Here is a 26,038-nt window from a genome sequence, read left to right as displayed (position 1 = left end):
CAATTTGAATGAAGTTCAGGAACAAGTTTATGAAACTTTGCAGCAAGTCATATTGGTACACCAAATCAACAAGTTTTGCATGCTCCAAAGTCTGGTTACAAGCAAGTCCATTTTTCACTGATTAATCATTTTACTCTCTATTTCTGCCTCAGTGCTTTACATGTGGAAAAAAGGAACTGGTACATTAAGTTAAAGTAATTGTGGGCTGTGCTTAGGCTTTCCATCTCCCCAGGGCAGGGGTGGAAACCTCAGTCGCAAAATTCCACCCTCCAAGAAGAAGAAGAAGAAGAGTTTGGATTTGATACCCCGCCTTTCACTCCCTTTTAAGGAGTCTCAAAGTGGCTAACATTCTCCTTTCCCTTCCTCCCCCACAACAAACACTCTGTGAGGTGAGTGGGGCTGAGAGACTTCAAAGAAGTGTGACTGGCCCAAGGTCACCCAGCAGCTGCATGTGGAGGAGCGGAGACGCGAACCCGGTTCCCCAGATAACGAGACTACCGCTCTTAACCACTACACCATACTGACTCTCATATCTGCCCCTTGAGACTTCCCCACCACCACACCCTCTCCCCTTCTTCACCCCCTCCTTGAGTGCTTTTGACTGACTGAAATCTGACCTTGAATTCTGATGTCTTTTGCTTGCTTGGATGGAGGTTAGAGGGATGTGTGTGTATAAGTGTAGAAACTAGCCTACTGTATAAAGGTAAAATTTGCATGTGTTGCTCCACCCACTTTTGCCTCTGTCCCCGCCCACTGCAGCCATGTGGCCCCTGGAAGGTTGTCCAGAAAGTAATGCAGCCCTCAGGCTGATAATTAAAGGTTCCCCACCTTCAGTGGGAAGTGTAATGGCCATTACTCATCTCAATGTGCAAGTCATTCAAATATTGGCATATATAAAAGCCTTAGAAGTACCTTAGAAGTCAAACGGAATCCATTCCAGAAACCCGTTCGACTTCCAAAATGTTTGGAAACCAAAGTGTGGCTATTGATTGGCTGCAGGAAGCTCCTGCAGCCAAGTGGAAGCCGCGCCAGATGTCCGGCTTCTGAAAATAAATCGAAAACAGGAACACTCACTTCCAGGCTTCGATCGTTCGGGAGCCAAGGTGTTTGAGATCCAAGGTATGGCTGTATAGCCAAATCAGCAGGCAACAACAAATACAAAGCCCTGGCAAGCCATTCAAATACATGTTCCTCAACATCTCAAACATCATGCAAGGAAGTGGTAAGAGGAAACTGGACAAACCTGAGTCAGAAAGCTGTCTTGAATTCTGCCACTCCACCTACCAGGAACTGAACCAGGGCTCAGCACTGGACAAAATATACAACTCTGTGCAGGCACATAAAACTTAAAAAAACAAACAAAAAAAAACGCAACCAAAGGACATTCTTTGATGTAGTAAGAGACAGTGCTGTGCAGAAGCCAACCCTTTGCTTCCTTTCCCTTATACCTTATTGCCTCATTTAAGGTTTTTTCATTGTTTTGTACGTGTCAGCATTTAATCTCAGTTTTGTTTTGCTCTTGCATACTTGGCCCCTATTTATTTGCTTTTAAAATGACTTTTGCTCCTAGTGCTACAAATATCAATTGTAACTCAGGTGTGTGGCACTGGCCTCCTGACCTCCATTGCCTAGTGTGGATGGGCTTCTGTGATGGCTTGGAGTTGGCTTTGGATAGTTGGCCTGACAAGCTCAGTCCTTCTGGCCAAGAGATCAAGGCCTGGTTGTGGTCAGATGCCAGATACTGGCAAATGCTCCTGAAACACTTCCTAAGTACCCTGGTGCTCCGTTTCTGCCCCCCAACCCCAAAGCATCCATGCTCGCATTTTTTCCCCTCTTTAAATATTTTGCAACAGGAGCAATTCCTTCCCAAAGAAAAGTACAGAAAAGATAATGAGCCTATTGCTTCGATTCCTAGGAATAAGTCCATGATTCTCCCCTGCAGTGGTATCAAAGAAAATAACCCACTGGGTCTAAGAGGAAATGGCTTCATTGGTTCAGCAGTGATAGCATTGCCTCTGCGTAAGTTTCGAGAGTATGCCAGCTAGTGCCGATTCTCGTGGTTAATCCGTATACTGTGGTACCTCGGGTTACAGACGCTTCAGGTTACAGATGCTTCAGTTACAGACTCCGCTAACCCAGAAAAAGTACTTCAGGTTAAGAACTTTGCTTCAGGATGAGAACAGAAATCATGGCGCGGTGGCGGCTGGAGGTCCCATTGGCTAAAGTGGTACCTCAGGTTAAGAACAGTTTCAGGTTAAGAACGGACCTCCAGAACGAATTAAGTTCTTAACTAGAGGTACCACTGTATTGCTGTTTTGGTTTATATGCAGTTCAGCTGGAAGGGCTGGGTTTAAGGCATAAATTCTTCCTTGATAGTCATTGGTGATGAGGAAACCAGGTTGGTAGTGCTGCTGCAGATGCCTCCAATGGGACCAGGGGTGCCAACTGCTGGAGGAGTCGGTGTGGTTGTGCTGGCAGGCTGGGTCTGCTGCTGCATCTTCTTCTTGTTCACCTTCCTCTCCTTTGCTCTGCGGTTCTGGAACCAGATTTTTACCTGCAGAGACAAACGCAGAAGGTGGTAAAGGCCATACAGAATATAAAGGAGGAAGATGGGAGAGAAAGAGGATTGAGATGAATGCACAGGACAAGACCATCTTCACTGTGAGTCCAGGAAGACCTGCTCCCTGTCTTGTCAGCCTTTTTCACCTGGCCTGGGACAGCGGAGCCCTGACTGACTCCATCTACAAAAGCTGAGGCTGCTGAAAAGACTCTTGGGCTGTGCATAGGGGGTTTTGTTCAGGTGTGTTCTGTTATTGATACTAATCTTTATTAGTATTAAGTGTTATTAGTGTTATTGATCCTATATTTTTAAATGCATTATGACTTATGTTGAAATTGTTCAATTTGGTTGGGTCCTTTTTGGTGTTTTATTTATCGCTTATGACTACTTTTGTTATGTTTGTAATTACGTGATTTCTTTCATGGTGTCAGCTGCCTTGAGCATGGTTTGAACTATGGAAAGTGGCATACAAATAAAATGATGTGTGTATGTACTGTAGGTATGAGATGGTTCAAGTTACAGAAAGAAGGCGAATGAGGGGACAGGCAAAGTAAAAGAATATATAGTGGCCAAGGAAAGGCAGAGATGAAAAGGAATTGGGAGGAGGAAGAGCATGGCATGATTCAGAGCAGAGGCAAAATGGATACATAACTGTAAGAATTCATTTAGGATGTTGTTGCTGTTTTCTAATGCCCCTAATAGTCTGCAATCAGATACCTTTCTGGGGACTTCCAATCTTCTGTGTCATTTTTATGTTCCACATAGTAATAGCTGAGCATTAAGGTTTCCTGCTGAGAACTATTCAGTCATAGTCAAACAGTGAGGAGGAAAGTGGGACCTACACTGAGGCAGGTGACTGATGCCAATGATATAAAGGGCTCATCATCTGAGCGCTTTTTTCTTGGCCCATCACTGCCCACCAACCTGGACCACCTAACCAAAAAACAGTTATGGAAGTATCTAGCCTACATTTGATATATGCCAAGCAAGACAGAAGATAACCAACCATGAAGCACATTCACAGCCTGATCCTATACATACAAACATAAGCCACTGTATTCAGTGGGGTCAATTTCCAAGGTAAGTGTGTATAAGATTGCAGTGCTTATCCTCAACATTTGCACTGGCATCTGTGCCTGAGATGCTCATTGTAATGCTTTACGTTTTGTGATGGTTTGTGATCCTGCTACATCAGGGGCGAGGAGCTTGTGGCCCTCCAGTTGTTGCTGGATTCCCAATTCCCGCCACTGCTGAACATTGGCTATGCTAGCTGGGGCTGATCGGAGTTGGGAGTCCAACAGGTCCCCCCACTCCTGTGTGCAAGACCCTTCTGTACCAACCTGCCGCTCGGTGAGTCCCAGCGTTGCTGCCAGTTCTGCTTTCCGCCGGATGGTGATGTAGTGGCTGTAGTGGAATTCCTTCTCTAGTTCCAAGCGCTGGTGGTCTGTGTAGACAACACGATACTTGTCTTTCGTTCTGGTCTTCCCTAATAAACAGCAAACAGTAAGACACTGAATTAGCAGAAGGGATGTGGAAAATGTATTGCCATAACCGCCTTGTGGTCGTCTGATGAAGGGAAGTACATTAATTTAATTTAAACAACAACATTGAAGAAAGCAGCAATGGGAAAAGGAGGAGGACAGGAGAGGCAGGGAATGGCAAAGTGGTAATCTGGTGGAGGATGGCAGGAGCGGTAGTGGAGGTGGAATGATTCTCTGAGTTAAAATTCATATTTCATGTTGTGCCTTTTAAAACTTCTAGCTATAGATTTTTCTTAAAGTTACAGGAAGTGCATTCTCAAATGTACGCTTTTTTGTACTTTGGCCAAGTGTTAAGATACATATCAGTTCCAGTTCTTCAGTGGTACATCACGCAGCTTTCTCTGATTGCCAGTGTTGACATTTCTTCATCCTAGTGTTCCATTCTTCAGAGGTATTCAGGCCTCCCATTTAACAGCAGCACGTTCTTAGCAGCTGCAGTCGCTCCCTTGATGTGCCCTGTTTTGCTCTTACTTGATGTTCACGTAGTTGAGGTGTGACCTAGCAATTGCCATTGGCATCGGAAGTTGTGTTGTTTCTGTGCCCCATTTCACTTTTACAAAGAAACCTCTGTCTATAAGGAGTGCGCTAAGAGACATTTCCACATCGTACGCGCCCTTTCCTTCCCCATAATGGCAGCAAGTGTCCATTTCCCAAGAGACAAATGCAAACAGAGGGCAAAACCCTGAGAGGGGATTACATATTGTGGAATTTGCACAAATCAGGCTAGCTTGTACATTATTTAAAACAGCACAAAAGGTGTGTGCCACCCTGTGTGTGTTTTGTGTTGTTGCCATCTAGAAACCCTTGTGAGTAATAAAACAGCTGTACAAGTGGAACTGGTAACAAAACGTAGCCATGTCCAGTGCTCCTGTTTAGGGTTCCAGTCCAGCCATTGTTCTCATCCACAATATTCCATCAAATTCTCCCTCTCACCATTTTTTTGTTTTCCTCCATCTCTCTCCTGCAGCTGTCAGTCAGCAATTTTTGTGGCCACTGTGCATATTTTGCTCTCACTGGGCTGCTTTAAGGTTCCCACCCTCTTAGGGCCCCCCCCCTTTCTTATTTATTTCTGTAGATCTGCTGGTACTTCCTCTTTTGTGCACGAATGGTGCCAGGTAGGTTGCATAAGGATCAACATTCACCCCTAAAAGAAGAGGCAGTAATTTCAAGAATAGAATCAATTCATATATTTAATTAACCACTGCAGGTTCTCTCAAGCACCCTGTTCAATTTGTTAGCATTCAAGATGAATTTAATTTAAATCCACCAGAAATGAACTGAGCAGAGTTCTCTGTGGGCAGCCTGACATTCACATCAGCTATCCAGCTTGGACCCCTGCAGACTAATTATGAGTCATGTACAGTGGAGCTCTTGTGCATAGTGGAGTAGGGAACAAAAATATAAATGAGGCTGTATAATCTTGCAACAGTCCTCACAATTAGACCACTGCCTTATTCCAGAGGCTTGGAAGCCCCATGAGGGAACTATGGGATTTGTGGGCTCTACGGTGACACAGTTCATGACCATTTGACTCTCAACAGCAAATAAATAAATTCTGTCCAAAACGTCAGGCAGGACCATTTAAGATATCAACATCCTTTTGAATAGGAATCTCAGTCCACTGAACAGGAACCAGTCCAGAGAAGAGCAGGTGTCTGTTAGCTGTCTTTTCCTTAACTTTTGCCAATAAGATTGGCATTGAAACAAGCACCCAGCGGGTGAGAAATCCAGAGCATTTGCTCATTAATTTTAATGCCTGGGATCAACATCAGTTGTCAGTGAGAATTCTGCCTGGCAATTGCAATTGCTTATCTCCAGCTGCTCACCAGATGTAGAGCACCAGATTTTGGCCCTGGTGCTGCTGAAGTATATTAGCAAAAGTAGGCCAAATTCTGTTCTGAGTATAAACAGGAAGCATTGACTCCTCCTCAATTCAGGAGGAGGAGGAGAAGAAGAAGAGGAGGAGGAGGAGTAGTTTGGATTTGATATCCCGCCTTTCACTCCCCTTAAGGAGTCTCAAAGTGGCTAACAATCTCCTTTCCCTTCCTTCCCCACAACAAACACTCTGTGAGGTGAGTGGGGCTGAGAGACTTCAGAGAAATGTGACTGGCCCAAGGTCACCCAGCAGCTGCATGTGGAGGAGTGGAGACGCGAACCCGGTTCACCAGATTACGAGTCTACCACTCTTAACCACTACACCACACTGGCTTTCAATAGTTATTACAGCATTTTATTTACATACTAATCCAGACAGTCAAGTGAGCAGGATGGGAGGGACAATGCACTGTCTTGAGAACTACTGTACCACATTGGCTCTCACTGGCTTTCTTCGATGTGCCTCTCCACACAAGTACTTCTTGTGATGCCTGCATAAATGCCATTTTGCTGTGTGCCCACTGCTGAAACAAGTACGGATTACGCTGGCCTCCATGATTCACAACAGGCCCTAGGGGATTCACCAGAGGCGTAGCTGGGGGGATGCACTGGGTGCCACTCATCCAGGGGGTGGGACTTACCACGGGGCCTGCAGTGTGCCCGAGCCATGTGTCTCTCCTGGGAGAGATGCCGCGTCATGCCTGGATGTTGCACGCAACAGCGCCCATCCAGGCATCACAAAAACATGGTGACGTCATGCGTGACACCGTCGTCATGACGTTGCGCACACACGACCAGCCCTCCATCTTATTCCTGAGTCGGTGCCTCTGTCTTAGAGAGTGCAAGCACCTTCACATTCCCTCCCAGTGAAGCTGTTCTTGCAAGGGAATCGTATGCCCCCTATAGCCAGCCCCAGCCAGTAATCTTGCTGCAGCTTTTTGAGCTGGTTGAAGTTTCTGATCACTTTTCAAAGGCAGCCCCCCAGCCCCACATAGAGCAGAGTGCAGTAATCCAAATGGGATGTAACTTAAACAGTCAAGCAACCTGATTGATATTTGGGACCCACAATCGTATGCTCTCCCATTCCGACTATAAGCTACCCTCTGCTCTTTTCCTACAATACCAGGTTTACGCAGAAGAAAAAGAGTGTATAGATGAGGGTAGCAGCAGCAGCTGTTACATTTGTGCTGGACATGCAGCATTTTAAAGGCACAGGAGCCCTGCTACAATATAGGAGGGCAAGCCTGGAGGAAAAAGATGCAGAGGAAAAGAAAGGTGTCCAAAACCCACCTAAGAATGAGAAAACTTAGCGGAGGTTGACTCACAACCCGCCAACACACTCAGCTACAGTCCATCTATATTACCACGTTCTGAAATATGTTCCCTCCTCTGGCCCATTTGATGGGCATCTCACTAGAACATTTACAACGCTCTTCATGACTTTGTCTTTCAATTTCAAACATTTCATGAATTTAAATAGGATTTTTACCTCCCCATCCCAGCCCCCAATTAACTGGAGAAACACAAGGTCTGCGTTGTTTTGTCGTTAATTACTCATACTTGATAACTCATTTTTTCTAATCTATTTTATCAGCCAGCCAAATAGGATTAACAGTCCATCCCATGCATATAAAAAAATCAGTGGGTTTAGGCATGTCTAACTTTGCAAAGGATCAGGCTGTTAAGTAGTGTCAAATAATCTGAATATTCTGTCACTCAAAGGAACTAAAATGAAGCAGGGGAGTATTAAAGAGGAGTCCACAAACAATACAGCCTATATATTATTTCATTCTGGGTTGCCAACATGGTGCCCATGGGCACAACACCACCCCGGAGGACTTCCCCTGATGCCTGTGAAAGCTCTTAATCCCCTCCCCCGTCTCACTGCACTATCTTTATTAAGTAGCCAGAGTGGTTATCTTCCCTCACCCTCCTAAAAACTACGTACATAGCACTGAAGGAGGAAGTTGAAAGAGTGGCACTCTTTGCCACTTCTTTCAGCTCTATGTGCTTTCCGAGGCTCAGACTGGCTCCTGGGCAGCTTAACAGGAAGCAGAGTAACCAAGAGGGAAAGAGAGGAAGCAGGGAGGCAAAGAGGAAAACTGGAGTGATTTGGGAGACTTGAGTGTAGCTGAGAGGAGAAAATGTTGTGCAGAGTCGAGAGAAAGGGTGAAGTGTGACAAAGAGTGAGAGGAGGTGCACGTGCCACACACAAAATCAGATCCAGTAAAATTGATCCTCCTGAAATTTCATAATCTTAATGGGTTCACACATATCCCAAGCCACCATCAAATCATGGATCACTTTTGTATCCATTGGAAACCCCCTACAGATCCACTGTTTTCCAGCACTGCCATGACACAAAAACATGGATCTGAGACACGGATCCTTATTTACTCTAATTTTTCAAGGGATCCCCTGAAAACCACCATTAAACCATGTCACACATTCTGCAAGTTCAAGAGGATCCATTTTAATTCTACTGCACCTGACTTTTACTCAGACCACTTATGAAAGCAAAGAATATGCGCATGCGTACACAGATCTGCTTTCTGTCTGGTTGAGAGGGGGAGAAATAACCAGAGGGGGTGGTGCCCATGGCGCTTTCAACATTCAAAATGTGCCTGTGGCCCCTCAAAGGTTGGCAACCCTTGGCTTAGCTGCATTACTCATCCATGTCAATAATTAGCAAATACGTGTAGGGCACAGAAATGCGGATGATTCATAAACAGAAGGGGGGGGGGAAATGACTGAGTGGAGAGTGAACACAATTACTATATCAGTTCCAAGTTATCAGATGGGTTTGTAGGGAGAGGGCTATTAGGAAAGAAGGGAAAATGTAAAATGTATCAGCTACAATTTTCGAATTCTGACATACAGGCATTTCCCACTCGTGCACAATCAGCACATGCGCAACTGCTGACACACACACTATTTTCAGTGCTGAAAGGGGGCAGGGGTGGAAGGGACTTAAGAACATCCCACTGATGCGCACAGTGGCCGGGAACAGAACCCCCCACGTAAGTGGGAATTCCCCTGTATTAGTGAAATGTGTGTTGACCAGAAAGCATGAAAGATCGGTAGTTTAGATACAAAAGACAACTATACCTAAATCATTTCATGTGACAGGTTTCTGTGTTCTTGCTTCAACAGGCAACTCCCCATTTATACGCAGTCGAGTCATGTGTGACTGCCCACATTGCCGCAAACCCAGAAATGGCGCCTAAGGAGGCAAAAACAGTTCCCAAAAGAGTGCAAAAATGGCAAAAATGACGTAGCCCCTGCGTAAATAGGGAGTTGCCTGTGTCATTTGAAATGATTATTAAAGAGAAAGACAGAAATGATGGGCTTCTGAACACCTGTAATTTAGTAGTAGTAGTAGTAGTAGTAGTAGTAGTAGTAGTATACTGCCCTTCAGCCAAAGATCACAGGGCAGTTTACAACATAAAAATACAAAATGAGAACACAAAATGCATAATGAAAACACAAACAATACCCCCCGACAAACTCATTTAAAGGCCATAGAATGTTAATCAGCCAAAGGCCTGATTATAGAGTAATGATCTCACCTGGTGTCTAAAGAGATGTAATAATGGTGGCAGGCAAGCCACCTTGGAGAGAGCATTCTGCATATGGGGAGGCCTGCTCTTGTGTTGCCACCCTCTGGACCTCTCATGCAGGAGACACACAAAGAAGGGCCTCAGAGGATGATCTCAGGGTCCAGGTAGGCTCATACGGAGAGAGGAAGTCCTGAGCCTTTTAAGGCTTTATAGCCTGGAAACTAACTGTTAGCCAGTGCAGTCTGGCCAGGATCAGTGAAATTTGAAGCCAGCAGTCGTAAGCATAATGTGTTTCAGTAATCTAACCTAGAGGTTACCAGAGCATAGATGACAAAAAAATAGGTTATCCCTGTCCATATAGGGGTGCAACTGGGCCATCAGTTGAAGCTGATGGAAGGTACTCTACACCACTGAGGCCACCTGAGCCCCAAGCTATGTACCTGCTCCTTCAGAGGGAGTGTAACCCCATCAATGTTAAACAGCATGACTTACAATTTTTTTTTTTAATGTCAATCCAACATTCTACTGCATGGTAATTCTGCATTTCATGCTAGATTTTATGTACTGTATTTTTCTGTGTTTAACACCCCCCACGTATAAGACACCCCCCTATTTTTGGGTACCCCTTATTAAGGAAATGGGGGGAAATTGCCTGGAATTGTTGAGCTTTTGGGGGGGGCGGGTTGCCAACAATCGCACATCCACCTGACCACCAATCGTACAAAACATTGTCTTATACACGGAAAAATACGGTATGTATCATCCATACATCAATTGATATTTTTTTTCTTGTTTCCACCATGCTCGGTTGTCCATTAAGAGGATGTTCTGCTGGTAATATGTACAGTAAATACAGGTGTTACAGAACAGTTTGCCAGCGTCAGCAAAGCCATGCCCCATTATACAGAGGCATTCACATCCCTTCTAAGGTTGACTGAAGAGTGTGAGCCTAGAATACTTCCCCCACACACCTTTTTTAAACAAAATATAATCTGCAATGGAAAAAAATTAACAACATTTTTACATGAAGTTGTCGCAAATATATTGTTTATCTGAATGCAAATCCTCCCCATTTGGGCACTTCCTTCTTCCTCTGATGAGAAAGTGGTAAGACCCACTCCTAAAATCTAGCTGGAGACAATTTTGTCAGAAAATTCATATTTGAATAGGATTTAAGTTTTACTGATTCGAGCAGAACGTCAAACTTTGAGTGTCTTTAAAACTATTTTGTTTGTTTGTTTGTTTGTTGTTTTTAAGAACCTGTTTTTAACCATTAGTTGCTATAGTTTGGTATTTTGCTTTCATATATTTGTAAATATTTTTAAAGCACTGTGCAAAAATATTTTTCCTTGCAAAAATATATATGTTTAATCATTTTTTATTCTGTAAAATTTTATCCATTCTTTCTGGTTTGGCCTGGTTTATAAAAGAAATGCACATTCCTCTTTAGCAATTTTTTGTTTTATTAAAATGTATTCATTCCTTTCTTTCTATTTTGGCCTGGTTTAGAAAAGAAAATTAATGTGTGGGATGCACACATTCAGCTAAGACTCAATAGTGAAATATATTGGAATATCTAAAATTGTGACAGTGACAGTGATTGTGAATTGGCTTTTTTCTTGTTTAGTAATGAAATTTTTTTTTAGGAAACTCTCTCACCTTACCTTTGATATCTGTGCTACTGAATTACTTCTACAGCTTTAGTTTTAGAGATAATGTGCTAATTTAAACATTATCAGTACAGTAGTACTATAACATAACAGTTTTAACAATATGTTAAAAGTAAGTAAAAATTTATCAGTTTTAGAGTTAGACCTGTAAGTTGCCAGGGCATTACCACATTCACCTTTACATAGTTTCAGCCTTATTTCAAACATTGTGATATATTGAAATATCGCGATGTTTAGCTGGTGAAATATTGTGATGTTGAAAACCAGATATCGCCCAGCCCTAATCCCTAACTTCAAAGGCAGCTCTCCTGCTATCTATGCTTTCCAATTAACTCCTATTCTTTATTCATTAAACCACTTTTCCTGATAGTAGGCATTGAGCCCAATTGTCCAATTTTTAATATTTGAAAACTTTATTGCCACCACCTGACTATCTTCTGATAAGAAGGGCTAACTTATTTTGAATTCCCGCCCCCATCTACAATCTTGTCACAATTATGGGAGGTAAATGACCTCCTTGATCAGCCCAAATAAACCTGTTAATGAGGCCAGAGGCAAGAAGTTCAAAATGGGGATCAAGGGGAGGCTAATGTCCGTATGGAGGGAAGGTATCGTTACTATTGTTAATGTGTAACCCTAATAGCGCTCAACTTAGCTATCATTAGATAAGGGAACTGCTTTAATATGCTACACGAACCATAAAAGGAATCACCTTTGAGTGTATGCACATGCATAGACGCACTGATACACATTCAGGTTTTTTACCTAAAACAATCAACACCTAAGAACTAATTTAGTCATGATCCAAGGATTTGTTCTGTATCGTTTGCTATTCTGGGGCCAGGATTTATCCCAATTAATCTGCATAACCTAATCTACTATCTGCTGACAAGCTGTCCCCAAAGAAAACAAAAGGATTGCGTTAATGCCTGGAGCGGCACACCAGAGTATAAACCAATTACAGTATATCAATATCTGAACAGATCATGGACGTAAAAAAGAAATGGATTTACACCTGTGTTCAGCCAAACATTAGGGTCTTTTTTCACTCTGGTTAAATACACCCTCTTGTTAATGGTTTGCACACGTTTTCAACAGAATGCAAAACTGTTTGCAAGGTTGCAGGTGTGTTCCCTGACGTCTCATTGCTCCCTCACTCCACTCCAGTTATTGATTTGCAATGTTTGTGTACTCCCAAATAACAAAAGAGTATATTTAAACCATAAATGAAATTGATCAGTTGATGCGGAATGTGGATGAAGATTCACATCCTGGATTACGTACAAATGATACACATTCCACTGAAACTACTAACATCCACTTTCAGGTGAATATTCTGCATAGTGTTTAATGGTATGTCCATTTGGATTACCATCCAGGTGTGCATGCCCATCCACATCTACACTCTGTCCCTACCTGGTCACTCATGATGCATCACCAGAACTGCTAGACTGGGGCAAAAGTCATGCCGCTCAATAGTGGTGGGCAATGAAGCTTCCAGCAAAGCATGGCAAGACAAGGGAGGGCAAGGTGGACACGTTCTTTCCCTGTCACTCTAAACAGAAGTAGATGAGCTATCAATGGATCAGAACAGGCATGGAAAAGGGCACAAAGGAGCTGGAGGGTAAAGATTTTCCATGAACCCGTTTTGTGCCTTCTGAAATAGCAGTTTTCACAAAGAAAAACCAATGTGAAATTTTGCCCAAAGTGGGAAGATTAATTCGATTTGTTAAAGTATTTCAGGAATCTGTGATTTTGAGTAAATAGCAACTCGGGGGGGGGGGGAGACCACAAAAGAATTGCACATCTAAGACCAATGGCACCTCTTCCCAATATGGCAGCAGCACACAACCAACATGAAATAAATACACATGGCTGGTAGGATTCCAAGAATTGCTTGAGGCATTATCAAGGCGTTGCATAAGTTCCCGTGACATTGTTCTCTTGGAACAGCACGCGCTCACCATATCCAAGAACTATTTTCGAATTCCACTCAGTTTCAAGAATCGTTATCCATGGGGATGAGTCAGGCTGATAAGGAATCATTTTACTTCCAAATCTCTGTCAGTTCTGGGTAACTGGAGAAGCAACATGCGAAACAACTTTAGCTTAATGAAATCAAGTGAGTGTACAAACTTCCCAAGAGGAGATCACAACCGCTTTACTCCTCCCTGGTCCATTTTGCTGCCGGGCTGCTCTAGGCCAAGCTAAGGTCTGGCTTAGCCTACGTTTGGCCTATTAGTGTGTCATCCAAAGCAGGCCAATGTCATGTGCATGCAAGCTCACAATCTCTGACAATAAAAAAGCTGCGTTTTCTTGAAGACACAAGCTAAAATGTACTTACCAAAAACATCTCCAAACTAATACATCAGACTGGGTGGCTTACAGTTTGTTTCAGACAGATTTTCTCATCAAGTGAGAAAGTTCCTTTCCAAGCTGAGGTTGGTATTCAACTAAGTTTTTCTCGAAACAGACACACTAAAATTTACTTAGACCTGTTCATTAAATCCAACAGGTCTATTCTGAGTAAAACCTACCTGACTACCACCCTAAGTGTGTCAGAAACAAGAAATGAAACTTATAGGGACCACTATTCTTTTAGTCAAGTGATGATGGGAAAGGAAATACAGTGGTACCTTGGGTTACATATCCTTCAGGTTACAGACGCTTCAGGTTACAGACTCCGCTAACCCAGAAATAGTACCTCAGGTTATGACCTTTGCTTCGGGATGAGAACGGAAATCGTGCTCTGGCGGCGTGGCGGCAGCGGGAGGCCCCATTAGCTAAAGTGGTGCTTCAGGTTAAGAACAGTTTCAGGTTAAGAACAGACCTCTGGAACAAATTAAGTTCTTAGCCTGAGGTGCCACTGTACCGGGGGTTTATCTAACCACAATATCCCAAATGCTAAATAATTTTAAAGAGCAGACTCCAAACAAATACAGTGATTACCATTATATTATTGCAATCCTATACACAGTTCCCCGGGAATAAGTCGCCTCAAATAAGCAGGCACAGATTCTCACTGTGGATAATATACTTTTCTTGTTAAACTGTGCTCTGAGGTGTTAGGTTATACAGCAACAAAAAGGGACGGATGTGTGGAAAAAGTAATAAGTAGATTTCATTTGGAGATGAGAGAATATTCTTAGCCATTCAGCAGAATATTCAATAGTGGGGCCCTAAAACAAGTGGATTGTGGCTTTGCAGTATAATTAGTAATTACCTGAGCACCTTTGTGTGAAAAGCCTGCCAGATCTGCTCCCTGTGCTAGTACCTTTGAAACACAACGCCTCTCCAACCAGGACAAGTGCTCCCTTATTTCGTAACCCACAGGAACAGCCATCTTCTCAGCTGTGAAACCTAAAATAGCAGTGAAGCTGCCTGGCATAATGAGCAAGGTTGGCATACTTTCTAAACTGTGCCACAACAGGAGCTAAAACTCTTGCTTCTGTGTGCCTGGTTACCTAGAAGAAGACAGGAGTGTGCGTGCAGATTATTCACCACAGAGGCGGAAAGATGCAGAATGTTTGAGTACAGAACACTATTTAATCCAGCAAGCAGTGTATGGGGTGTGTGTGCCATAATTTACGAAATGGTTGCCGTGGAGTAAAGGGATTCTTTTTAAAAAAACAAGATTAGACAACACAGAATTCCATAATAGGACCAAACTAGGCATAAAGTAGCAAATACATGTCTCTCAGCAAGCTTCAATTTTATTTTAATGCCATCTCAGGGGCTCTGAATTTGATTGCAGCAGTGGCTGTGGTGGAATGGGGTTGTCTGCTTAATCTTCTCTCAGTAGGACGTTTTCCTGATCAAAATGTCGCTCTCCCAAGCTGCCTTTCACCACACCACAGAGTTCTTGTTTTCCTGTTCTCCCCTTGATTCTACCCATCCCCCTCAGTCTTGGAGTGGAATTGGTTTTATCTCAGTTCAGGCTTGTGGATGCTGACTCACCAGGTGACTATCTAGGTGTCCAGCATCTAGATTAGGCTGGATTGTTTTAGGAGCCAGAGCTAATTTGGACAATAGCTTTCCCTTGCATAGCTACAGAAACACCTTAGGGACCAGATAATCTCCAAAACTGCCCACTCCCTTGTGGACCCACAGCTTTTAAGATCAGTCTCACAGGTCCTGCTCTCATGGCCATCTGTATATCAGCTCAGGTTGGAGGTGACATCAAAACTGTGGAGCGACTTCACAGTGAAGATCCACCAGGTTGCCTCTCTGCCATTCATTAGACCAGTGTTTCCCAACCACTGTTCCGCGGCACACTAGTGTGCCGCGAGATGTTGCCTGGTGTGCCGCGGGAAAAATTAAAAAATTCGAAAGATTTTTTTTTTTAAGTCAAATTTTCGATTGGGGCGCCGTCACTAGATGACCCCTGGGGTTCCCTCCCTCCCTCCCGCTCTGCGCCTCCCTCCTCCTCCTCCTCCTCCGGGGAGGCCCTTCCTGGCTCTCGGCCAAGGCTTGGCGGCTGCCACTCACTCACTCGCTCGCCCACCCGTCCCTCCATCCCTGCACCCGGCCTCTCCCCCTCCGTCCCCGGCGCGGGGGCTGCTGGGATCTGTAGTCCCCTCACCCTTGGGCTCCGCGCCCGCGCGGGGTGCGCAAACTACGTTTCCCAGCGTGGCCTGGCTGGCCGGGCGTTTTGTTTGAAGCGCTCTTCTCCTGGCCATGGAATGAGCGCAGCGGCGGCGGCCGGGCGGGCAGGGGCTCTTCCGCGCAGACCCCGCGCAGCCTGCCTGCGCCCCCGCAGAGATCGGGTGGCAGGATGGAGCCCGGGGATCCCCGCGGAGGTGGAGCGGCGGAGGCTGCCCCCCAGGTAGGGCTGCGTCGGGGGGGGTGTTATTTTTGCAATGCTGCATCCGCGCCGGAGGGGACGCATCAGACCGCGGGGAGACCCCTTGGCGGGCGTGCAAGGCAATGCATGCGTGCAGGCGTTGCATGGAGTGCAGTGCAATGCAATGGCAACGCGGCGCCCTGCATGCATGCATGCAACTTCCACCGGCGCTCCGGACTTGGCAGGTGAGGGGGGTCCCCAGTGGGCGGCAGAGAGAGCCGGAAGGGCGAAGGGGAGCCGGGGGGGAGCAGCGCTGCTCCCCGAGCCGAGCCCGAGGGGAAACTTCGGCGTCGTTGCGCCGGGTGTTGGAAGCGGAGGCTGGCGGGGGCCCCTCACCTGCAAAACCTGGTCGCCTCTCATATATTTCGTGCATTGCATTCATCGCCCGCTTTCTCCTCCAAGGAGCTCCCGGGGGCGCGCGTGGTTCTCCCCGTGTTATCCTCGCAACAACAGCCCTGCGAGGTGGGTCAGGCGAGTGGCCCAAGGGAGCACCCAGGGATTGTCCTGGCCAGGTGGGGTGATTTGAACCCTGCTCTCTGCCCGGTCTTCGTCCTCATTTAGCCCCCACATGTGCATGACTGTGCATGACTGAGGTTTCCCCCCCTCGTCTTGGCTATGGTGTGAGTCTGTGCTGTTAATTAATGGGGTTCTGCCTTCGGAGAAGATGAGCCAGCCCTCAAGGAGGTGATTATGTAATTTGCTAGCAATTCATGTCCCTCCCGGCGTGACGCTGCGCGCTGACGTCACGGGGCTGTAATGGTGGTGTGCCTCGAGATTTTTTTCATGAAACAAGTGTGCCTTTGCCCAAAAAAGGGTGGGAAACACTGCATTAGACTAGTCTTCTCCAATGTGGTGCCATTCAGATGCTTTGAGCTACAGCTCCCATCAGCTCAAGGTGCCACAGTGCAGCTGGTGTTGCAGTCCATAACATCTGAATGGCACCAGGTTGCTGAAGGCTGCTTTAAATGATCCGCTAATTTTTTAGTTTTGTACTCCTGCCTTTTAAGCTGTTTTCACCTTTGTCATTTTCACTCTGGGTAATAGATTTAGGCTGCAATCATAAGTCTCCGAAGTCTCCCCCCCCCATCTCTGCTGCGCAAGGCCAGGGCAGAATCATAGAAGCACAGGATTGTGGAGTTTGAAGGGACCCCAGAGGGTCATTTAGCACAACCCGCTGCAATGCAGAAATCTCAACTAGAGAATACATGCCATCCAACTTCTGCTTTAAAACCTCCAAGGAAGGTCTGCTCCACTGTCAAAAAGTTCTTCCTGGTGGTGGCAGGGGGCAGGTAGATTGCTGTGCCAGTGTGGAATGAAAACAGCATTTGCACACCTACTTGAAAGTAAGCCTTATTGTTTCCAAGGAAATATGCATCAAGCAATGCTTGAACTGTTCTTGTTAATATAATGATGCAAGTCATGAGACATAGACACATTATATGTAAAAAGAGAATGAGATCTGCTTGCCTACAATTTAAAAGCTGGTTTTATTCCAGTATAAATCCTTTTAGGGCTTTTATTTTTGGCAGATGTATCTTCCACCACTGGAGTCCCTTAATGCCCATTCAGATCTCTAATTTTAGTGCATTCAATGTACAATGCACATTAGAAATACAGTTATACCTTGGGTTACAGATGCTTCAGGTTGTGCGTTTTTGGGTTGCGCACTGCGCCAAACCTGGAAGTACCAGAATGGGTTACTTCCAGGTTTTGGCACTTGCGCATGTACAGAACCGCCGAATCGCAACCCGCACATGCGCAGACACAGTGCTGTGGGGTGTGAATGCTGTGGGTTGCGAACGTGCCTCCCGCACGGATCACTTTCACAACCTGAGTGTCCACTGTATCGGTTAAATATACAGGCATATTTAAAGGGAGGCTGCTATTCTCTGGATCTTCAAAGAAACCATACCTTAAGGACTGTATGTACCTTGGACAAAGGACTGGCTGCTCAACAAATCTCATATGAGGTCAGCAGCATGCTGTGGTTAATAATTTAAGAAAGACTTGTGTGTGTACGTGCATGGTTGTGTGTACATATAGCATGCCTCTATATGTATCTCTGCATGGAGAAGAGAAGCTATCAGTTTCAGGTATTTGACAGTGATGTGTTCCATATTGAAAACAAACCCCAAAAGTTTTCTCATGCTGAAAAATCCACAATGAACTCACACATAGGAATTACACACAGAGATGAAAAGCCTTTCTGCTAAAGACTCCACAAAGGCTCTAATGTGAAATCTGCAGCAGTATTTTCAGACTGAAACACACTCATCTCTTAGGATTTGAGTGAATTTTAAACTCCTTCCCATAACAGAAACAGAAGTATTTCTGAGAATATTTATTTAGATTCTAATCAACTGTTTTTCTGCAACTTGGAAACATTGGCTTGTCACTGCATTCAAATCCTCGTTTCACCATCCATTGCAACCACTGTGACAAAATGACAATAGCCAAGCTTGAATATCTAGCAACAAAATATTGGGACTCATTGTTTTGAAAAAGGTACTGAACCAGAGTGGAAATTATGCCACATTACTACTTATATGAAGGGCGAGTTTCAAAGCTCACATATAAAACATGGGCAATGAACTATTCATAGACTATTTATTTACAAAGGTGGGTTGAAAATAAAATCACAAGGAAGTCTGTGAAAAATTGCAAAGAAGTGCAAGACTTTCACACATAGTTTGTGAACATCTTCTGCAGAGGAAAAGAGCAACATTTAACAATGACTATAGCTTTGGCATTTGTTTTGTTGTCCAAATAAAACAATATTCCAAACAACATTATAGGCACGATCCAGCAAGTTAGTTGCAATGGCAAGTCCAGTTAGTTTCAGTAAAATGTTAATCAATACTGTTTTGCTGGAATGTGCCTCTGGAGTATCTCCTTTCTCTAGCCCCACAGTCTCAATATGAATCACCAGCAGCGTAGATCGCGTCTGCCTGCCTGGGCAGGGCTAGAGATGTAACATTTCTGGAAATTTTGAAGCCATGGGGGGAAATCATTTTTTTTCCGGAAAAAAGGGAAATTTTGGAAAAATTGAAAAAAAGTTCAGTATGGAGTAGTTTTACAAACTGCATGAAACACCGTCTATATAAAAGTATTATGTTTGCAATAAAACAGGAAACCACCCCCCTTTCCATCAAAAGCAACAAAAAAAGCAAGAAACAACCAACATAAATAATAATCAGATTTGCCCCTTAGCACCAACAGCAAATAAAATTAAGGTCCACCTCAATATTTAAGCTCCATAGAAGGTCTACCTTTTGAGTGGTGCTTTTAAAAAAAACAACCCAACAGAAGACACAACATATACATGCAGTTTATTCTATCTCATTTTCTGAACTACTGCTATCATTTTCCATTTCTTCTTCCTCTTCCTCTTTTGTCATTTTTCTCATGGACTTCTAAAAAACGGCTTTGGGGGAAAATGGGGGAAAAACCTGTTTTTCCCCCAATTCCCCCCCCCCCGGCCTTCCCATCTCTACTTGAGGACAGCCGGGGTAAAGCATAAGGCAATTTTTGTGCATGCCAGGCCCAGAAGGAACCAACATCCAGTTACTGAATAGTATGTTGCACTAAGGCTCAAACTCTGTTTGAAAGGAAAAGAAGGGGTGTGTGTGTGTGTGTGTGTGTGTGTGTGTGTGTGTGTGTGTGTTTTAAATTGAATCTGTTACTATATATTATAAACCACATGATGGTAAGAGAGCTTCTAAACAGTTTACAAAAATATACAACAGAACATTAAAATGATTGATAAAACACAGTTAAAAGCAGGTATTTGTTGTTGTTGTTGTTGTTTAGTCGTGTCCGACTCTTTGTGACCCCATGGACCAGAGCACGCCACTGCCTCCCGCAGTTTGGACAAACTCATGCTGGTAGCTTCGAGAACACTATCCAACCATCTTGTCCTCTGTCGTCCCCTTCTCCTTGTGCCCTCCATCTTTCCCAACATCAGGGTCTTTTCCAGGGAGTCTTCTCTTCTCATGAGGTGGCCATCTTCTATTCTCATGAGGTGGCCAAAGTATTGGAGCCTCAGCTTCACGATCTGTCCTTCCAGTGAGCACTCAGGGCTGATTTCTTTAAGAATGGATAGGCTTGATCTTCTTGTAGTCCATGGGACTCTCAAGAGTCTCCTCCAGCACCATAATTCAAAAGCGTCAATTCTTCGGCGATCAGCCTTCTTTATGGTCCAGCTTTCACTTCCATACATCACTACTGGGAAAACCATAGCTTTTACTATACGGACCTTTGTTGGCAAGGTGTTGTCTCTACTTTTTAAGATGCTGTCTAGGTTTGTCATTGCTTTTCTCCCAAGAAGCAGGCGTCTTTTAATTTCGTGGCTGCTGTCACCATCTGCAGTGATCATGGAGCCCAAGAAAGTAAAATCTCTCACTGCCTCCATTTCTTCCCCTTCTATTTGCCAGGAGGTGATGGGACCAGTGGCCATGATCTTCGTTTTTTTGATGTTGAGCTTCAGACCATATTTTGCGCTCTCCTCTTTCACCCTCAATAAAAGGTTCTTTAATTCCTCCTCACTTTCTGCCATCAAGGTTGTGTCATCTGCATATCTGAGGTTGTTGATATTTCTTCCGGCAATCTTAATTCCGGCTAGGGATTCATCCAGCCCAGCCTTTTGCATGATGAATTCTGCATATAAGTTAAATAAGCTTGGAGACAAGCAGGTACAGTATTTAAGAGTATTCAAAAGATGATTAAAGTCAGCAGTGGTTAAAAGGAAGTAAATTGCATGCAGCTTCTACGTGTTCAGATGCACTGGCCCTAACAAAAATGTTTTGAGCAGTTGCCGGAAAGAGTATAGTGAGAGCACCTGCCTGGTGTCAGTCGGCTAGGGCTCAAGTGTGGTGCTGGAAGGCCTGGGGGTGGTGGAAAAATGGGGGGGGGTCATGTTATTTTCTGTTTTTTCAGGAAAAATTGGGGGGGAAGTGTGTGGAATATTCAAACTATATCCAACTATTCCCCCCCCCCAATTTTTCTGGGAAAAAACGGCTTTGGAAAAAATGGGGGGAAACCCCTGTTTTTTACCCCAATTTTTCCAGGCCTTCCCATCTCTAGGCAGGGGGGAGCCCAGTCTGTGGATGAAGAGGAGCACTGGGCTGGGCTGGGCTGGATTGGGGGTTCCTACATGGGGGCGCTTGGTTTTCGCCCCCTTGAATATTGTGCTCCCAAGGCCATGGCCCCCTGGCACCCCCCACACTACACCCCTGTAAATCACTATTAGTGGTTTGTTTAAAAGCTAATGATCTTCGTCATTACATATAGTTTAGGTTTGAGTTCTACTGTGTGCGTAAAAAAAAAAAGAGTGCAGTTTCAAAATGTTTATGGATGCAGTGTTACTCTTGAAGTCTCATGTGATGTTCGTGCCATTGTGCTAAAGTTTGCTGCTATTCTAATTTTTGGCCAGTCACCTATACCTTGGCAAACTACTGTAGGCCACTCTACACATGCTGTCTTTAAAGAACGTTCAGGAGCTGTAACTTGTGTAGAATACGGTAGCTTGCTTAAAAATAAGATCACGTACTGCCATTGTCCCATTGCTTTTTGGCATCAAGTGAGGTTTTTATTTATTTAAAAAGGCATCTCCTGGCCGCTGAGTCTTTTTAGAATTATTGCTGCTGAGCGGATAGTATAAAATTCGCTGACATTCAGCATCAACTATTTTTATTCTTATTTCATTAAGTGTTCTCGTGATTTGATAAAGTTACATTATGTTTGATACTCTTAGATTGTTGTTAATCATGAAAGGTGCTGTTCCTCTTAGCGGTACGTGGTCTTAAAATGCCACAAACAAGCAAATTAAAGATGGCCCAATTCCTAACACTGCTAATGATGCATAAACTACGTGTGCCTATATATCTGTTTAGTTTCAAGCACAAGGTGTTTGAGCTGGCTTAGATGAAATTGCTCCTGCTTAAATAATTGGTAGGCTCAATATCACAAGCTGGAAATGTGTTCTTGGTTATAAGCAAACAAAATGACCTAAATCCCTATCCAACTAAACACTAAACAAGTGGATATAAATTCCACTAAAATCAATAGATCTAAGTCCTGTTGATCAGGATGTTAGACGCTTTTAATAATTTCATTCATGAGATCTTGAACATTAAATCATATCATCTAAAGGTCCCTTTTTCTCCCAAGTTCTCCAAGATTTAATAACACCACTACGTTATTTTCCAGCAGCTCTCAGGATACATCCCAGTAGCGATTTATTCAATAAGGAGCTGAGAAGGAGCCTTTAATATAGCCATCTAGCATTATGATTTAGAACATGCATAATTAAACTGTTGATATTTTTAAGGCAAATGCATACCCCAGTTTCAGCATGATGCCAGCCATTAATCAATTCAAACTGATTGTTTGGTTCGTATCATTTCATTTAAGAGTTTTATTTGCTCTCTATGTTAATCTTATTCCTGAGCAGGTTACCCCCTTGTTTATTAAAAATGCTTTAAAATAATCACAGATTTTAAATAATATTATGTACCTAATATAATGTACATAGGACAGCACCTGTATATGAAGTGCCTTACTTGCACTGGCCAAAATGAAATGAAAGGGTTTGCACTTTCAGAAGAATTAGATTATTCCAATCTATGTGCGCTAACAGTTTTTCTATATGTGTCCAAGTATTTTCTCATTATGATTCAATTATATCATTTCCACATCCGATGCTTTCAATAGTTAAGAGATCTTCAGGCTATTTTACTGTAATTGCCTTACAAAGAGGGCTTTTTTTTTTTTTTCAACTGGAGCTCACCTCCAGTTTTTACAGTTTTTACAGTTATGTCAAAAATTACTGATTTGGTTATACTATTAGAAATACATTGACAGATAATTATGAAATTATTGTGAGGTTTAATAAGTTAACTGTTTATATTTGGACAGCTTTTCTGCTGCACTTTATTGGAAGGAGAAAAATAATCATTTCCTTAATAACAATTTAAGCAATTTATTTAACTAAAACAATATTATAGCATATGTATTCATGTTTGTTAACTGATGTGGTTAAACGATTTAAAGAAAAAATAGACTGAGTTTTAGCACACATGAAAAACTTAAAACAAATCCTTATTTCCTGATGAATAGCCTTTGGACTATAATGTAACTTAAATAGAAAACTATCTTTAGAAAGATTTTTCCTCCAAAAGCATTTTATTTTAAAAATCCAATTTAAATTTAAAAATCTGATTTAATTTTTTTAATCCAATTTTTTATTTTTTAAAAAATAATAATTGTTTTTTATTCACCCTGATTTATGATACTTTATATAAAACAATTTTCATAATAATATACAAGTATATATTTTCCTTTCAGTGTTATAACTGAAATGTGTATGAATTCTTCGGTAGTTTATTATTTAATTTTTTAAAATTTTGTTTATTTGTATTCAAGGAGAGAATAAGTTTCTCATAATCCAATCCAACCAGATCATTTAAATTATTTAGAAATGTTTTTGAGATTTTATTTTATCTTAATGCAACTCTGTTGTGTAACATTTTAAGTAAAATCTAGTTACAATGTTTTTGTTTCCCACCATCACAAAATAAGACACCTTCTTTGCTGCCCCAGGACCTCAAAATACCAACTGGCTCCAGTTTTGATAAACTGAAGGTGATACCAAGCCTTTGATGAGTTCTAAGCAGAACTAGATTGTAATCCTTTCCTGGTTAAAAAAGGCTCTCAAGTTAACCACACAGATAACAAATGTGTGATTCTTTCAGTACCAGTTCTCTTATGTTTTCTATTCTACAGACCCTTTGGGAAGTAAACAAATCAAAAAGATGAAAGTTCGAGGCCCTTAAAGTGTTACAATGAATCGACATAACCAATCAGAAAACTAGCAAAAAGACATCACTATTAAGCTACCATTCTCTAAATGGTTTATTAAAATCTAAGGCATTATAAAAACATTAAGGCATTAAAATCTAAGGCATTATAAAAACATTAAACATGTCATCTAATGGCCGTATTTTATTACTATATTCTGCAATGCCGTGGCTGTTACAAGCATATATCAAAAGCCCATTAGATGTTGCACAAAACAAAAATAGCGGAAACCTAGTGCCAGTCTGGGTCTACCAACTATCAAAAACACAAATTAAAACTCTACCTCGTGAAACTTAGTAAATGCAGCCCAAACATTGGGGAAATCATTCTGGAAAAGGATCAGGGTTTCCAGGCATAATTGTCCCACAAAACTGGGTCCTACTGCTCCTTTTAAAGAAGGTGTATCATTCACCTGCCCCATGCACCTTATTATGAAAAAGGTCACACAAATATTTCATTTCTCAGTCGTGCACCTACATTACTTTCCCATTGGTTGCAATTCATTCTGTGCAAAATAGTCATATGTTACAGTTGCCTAAAGTCACCACTAATACATGAAAAAGTATTTGTGCAAACAAGCCATGCAAGTCAATGGTTGTGTTTGGTTATCATGATAAACATAGAGTATTGGTTATTAAACTGGCTTGTTTTAACAGCCATGGGTTCAAAGCCATGTCCTAAACCTGGCTAATCTAAAACCAAAGCAGAAGTTTCTGATCTCCTAGTGGAGTGGGAAAGCTCTTGCGGTGTGTGTGTGTGTGTGTGTGTGTAGGTTATTCTCATAACTGTAAACCATGAATTAACATTATGTCAGAATGCAAATAATATCCAGCAGAAATGAAGTTCAACAACCCAGTGCAGATAGTATGTGGGAAAGGAATACCTCATCTAATACAATGCATTTCTGACTCTTTATTCATCACACAATTTACGCGCGTTAGCATTTCCATAATTTGTCCACACTTTTCATATAACTGGCTGCTACGGTAGGGCATTCACATTATTGTGAGGCAGAGAGAAAATAGGCAAATAAATCAACTGCAATGACTATGGGTTCAGCTCAATTCAGAAGCCTGATAATGTGCATGTTTATTGTTTTTAAAATATTGTACATCCTTCCTCCCTAAGAGCCGTGTACATTAAAAACAATATGAAATAAAGACAAGTTATAGAAAACAGTAAAACTCCCAGCAGCCCCCAAAATTAAGAGGTCTCAAAACCTTTATTAAAATGAAATGTTTTAACTGTCCTATTGAACACAAGCAGTGAAGGAACCATAGAGAGGAATGGGTCAGTGCCTTTGGCTGTTAACCAGAAGGCTGGTGGTCTGTGCCCATCAAGGGATGGCTGTGGGAGGAATTTCTGCATTGCAGGGGGTTAGACTAGATGACCCTTGGGGTCTCTTCCAACTCTAGGATTCTATTTTTTTATATATATATAAATTTTTTATTGGGTTTTCAGACCAACTCTAGGATTCTATCTCATGAAGAAGAGTGTTTCAGAGGGCAGGAACCACCACAGAAAATGCCCTTTTGTGCATTGTCGTGTGGGGTGGAGGAAAAAATATTTTTGAATGGATTTAGGCACAGAATCTGGCTTTTCTGACCCAATCAAGTATTGGATCACGTCTTGAATGCAAAAGTTTATGTCGGAACCTCTCATGCATTTTCATGTTTTTTAAAAAAACCTGGATAATTATATGCAAAATTATACATCTATTATACATATATGTATATCTAGTATATAAAAGAAGCACCATTTTCTCCTATATAAGTACAGTATTAAAACATAAGTATTATTCCGTTATATGCATTGCTGCATGTATCTCTTTTATGTGAGCACTACCATAAGAAACCTGGAATGTATATGCATATAGTATTATGCATATAAAATGCTAGAATGTTTCTATTTTTAGCAGAGCTGGTTTTAAAAAAAAACCTTGCTTGTCACTGAGATCAAGGAGCAAGGCAGGAATTAGGGGGGGGGAATAATATCTCTGGATAAGGTTGACATAAAGATTTTCAGAAAATTTCATCCCTAATTGTTTTCTTAGGAATAGCTGAAGGGACAGTGAGAAAGCCATATGTGGAAGGTCTCGATTCTCAGCAGGATGGTATAGAGCAGGGGTCTGC

The 26,038-nt window shown here is 42.6% G+C and overlaps 1 protein-coding gene across 1 annotated transcript in view; it reads right to left on the bottom strand.

Moving 5' to 3' along the window:
* Positions 1 to 1,831: 1,831 nt before the first annotated feature.
* The window catches only part of CDX1 (caudal type homeobox 1), a 32,396-nt gene continuing 8,189 nt past the window's right edge, over positions 1,832 to 26,038 (bottom strand). The window contains exons 2-3 of the mRNA XM_083488533.1: positions 3,901 to 4,046; positions 1,832 to 2,554 (exon numbers count right to left, since the gene is read on the bottom strand). Of these exons, the coding sequence (XP_083344659.1) occupies positions 2,351 to 2,554; positions 3,901 to 4,046 (350 nt within the window). The 3' untranslated portion in view covers positions 1,832 to 2,350. The remainder of the gene's footprint in view (positions 2,555 to 3,900; positions 4,047 to 26,038) is intronic.

This window comes from Podarcis liolepis (assembly GCF_965112155.1).
Source record: "Podarcis liolepis genome assembly, chromosome: 2".
Lineage (NCBI taxonomy): Eukaryota > Metazoa > Chordata > Lepidosauria > Squamata > Lacertidae > Podarcis > Podarcis liolepis.
The sequence above is the reverse complement of the archived record's forward strand: the minus strand, read 5'-3'. Positions and strand labels throughout refer to the sequence as shown.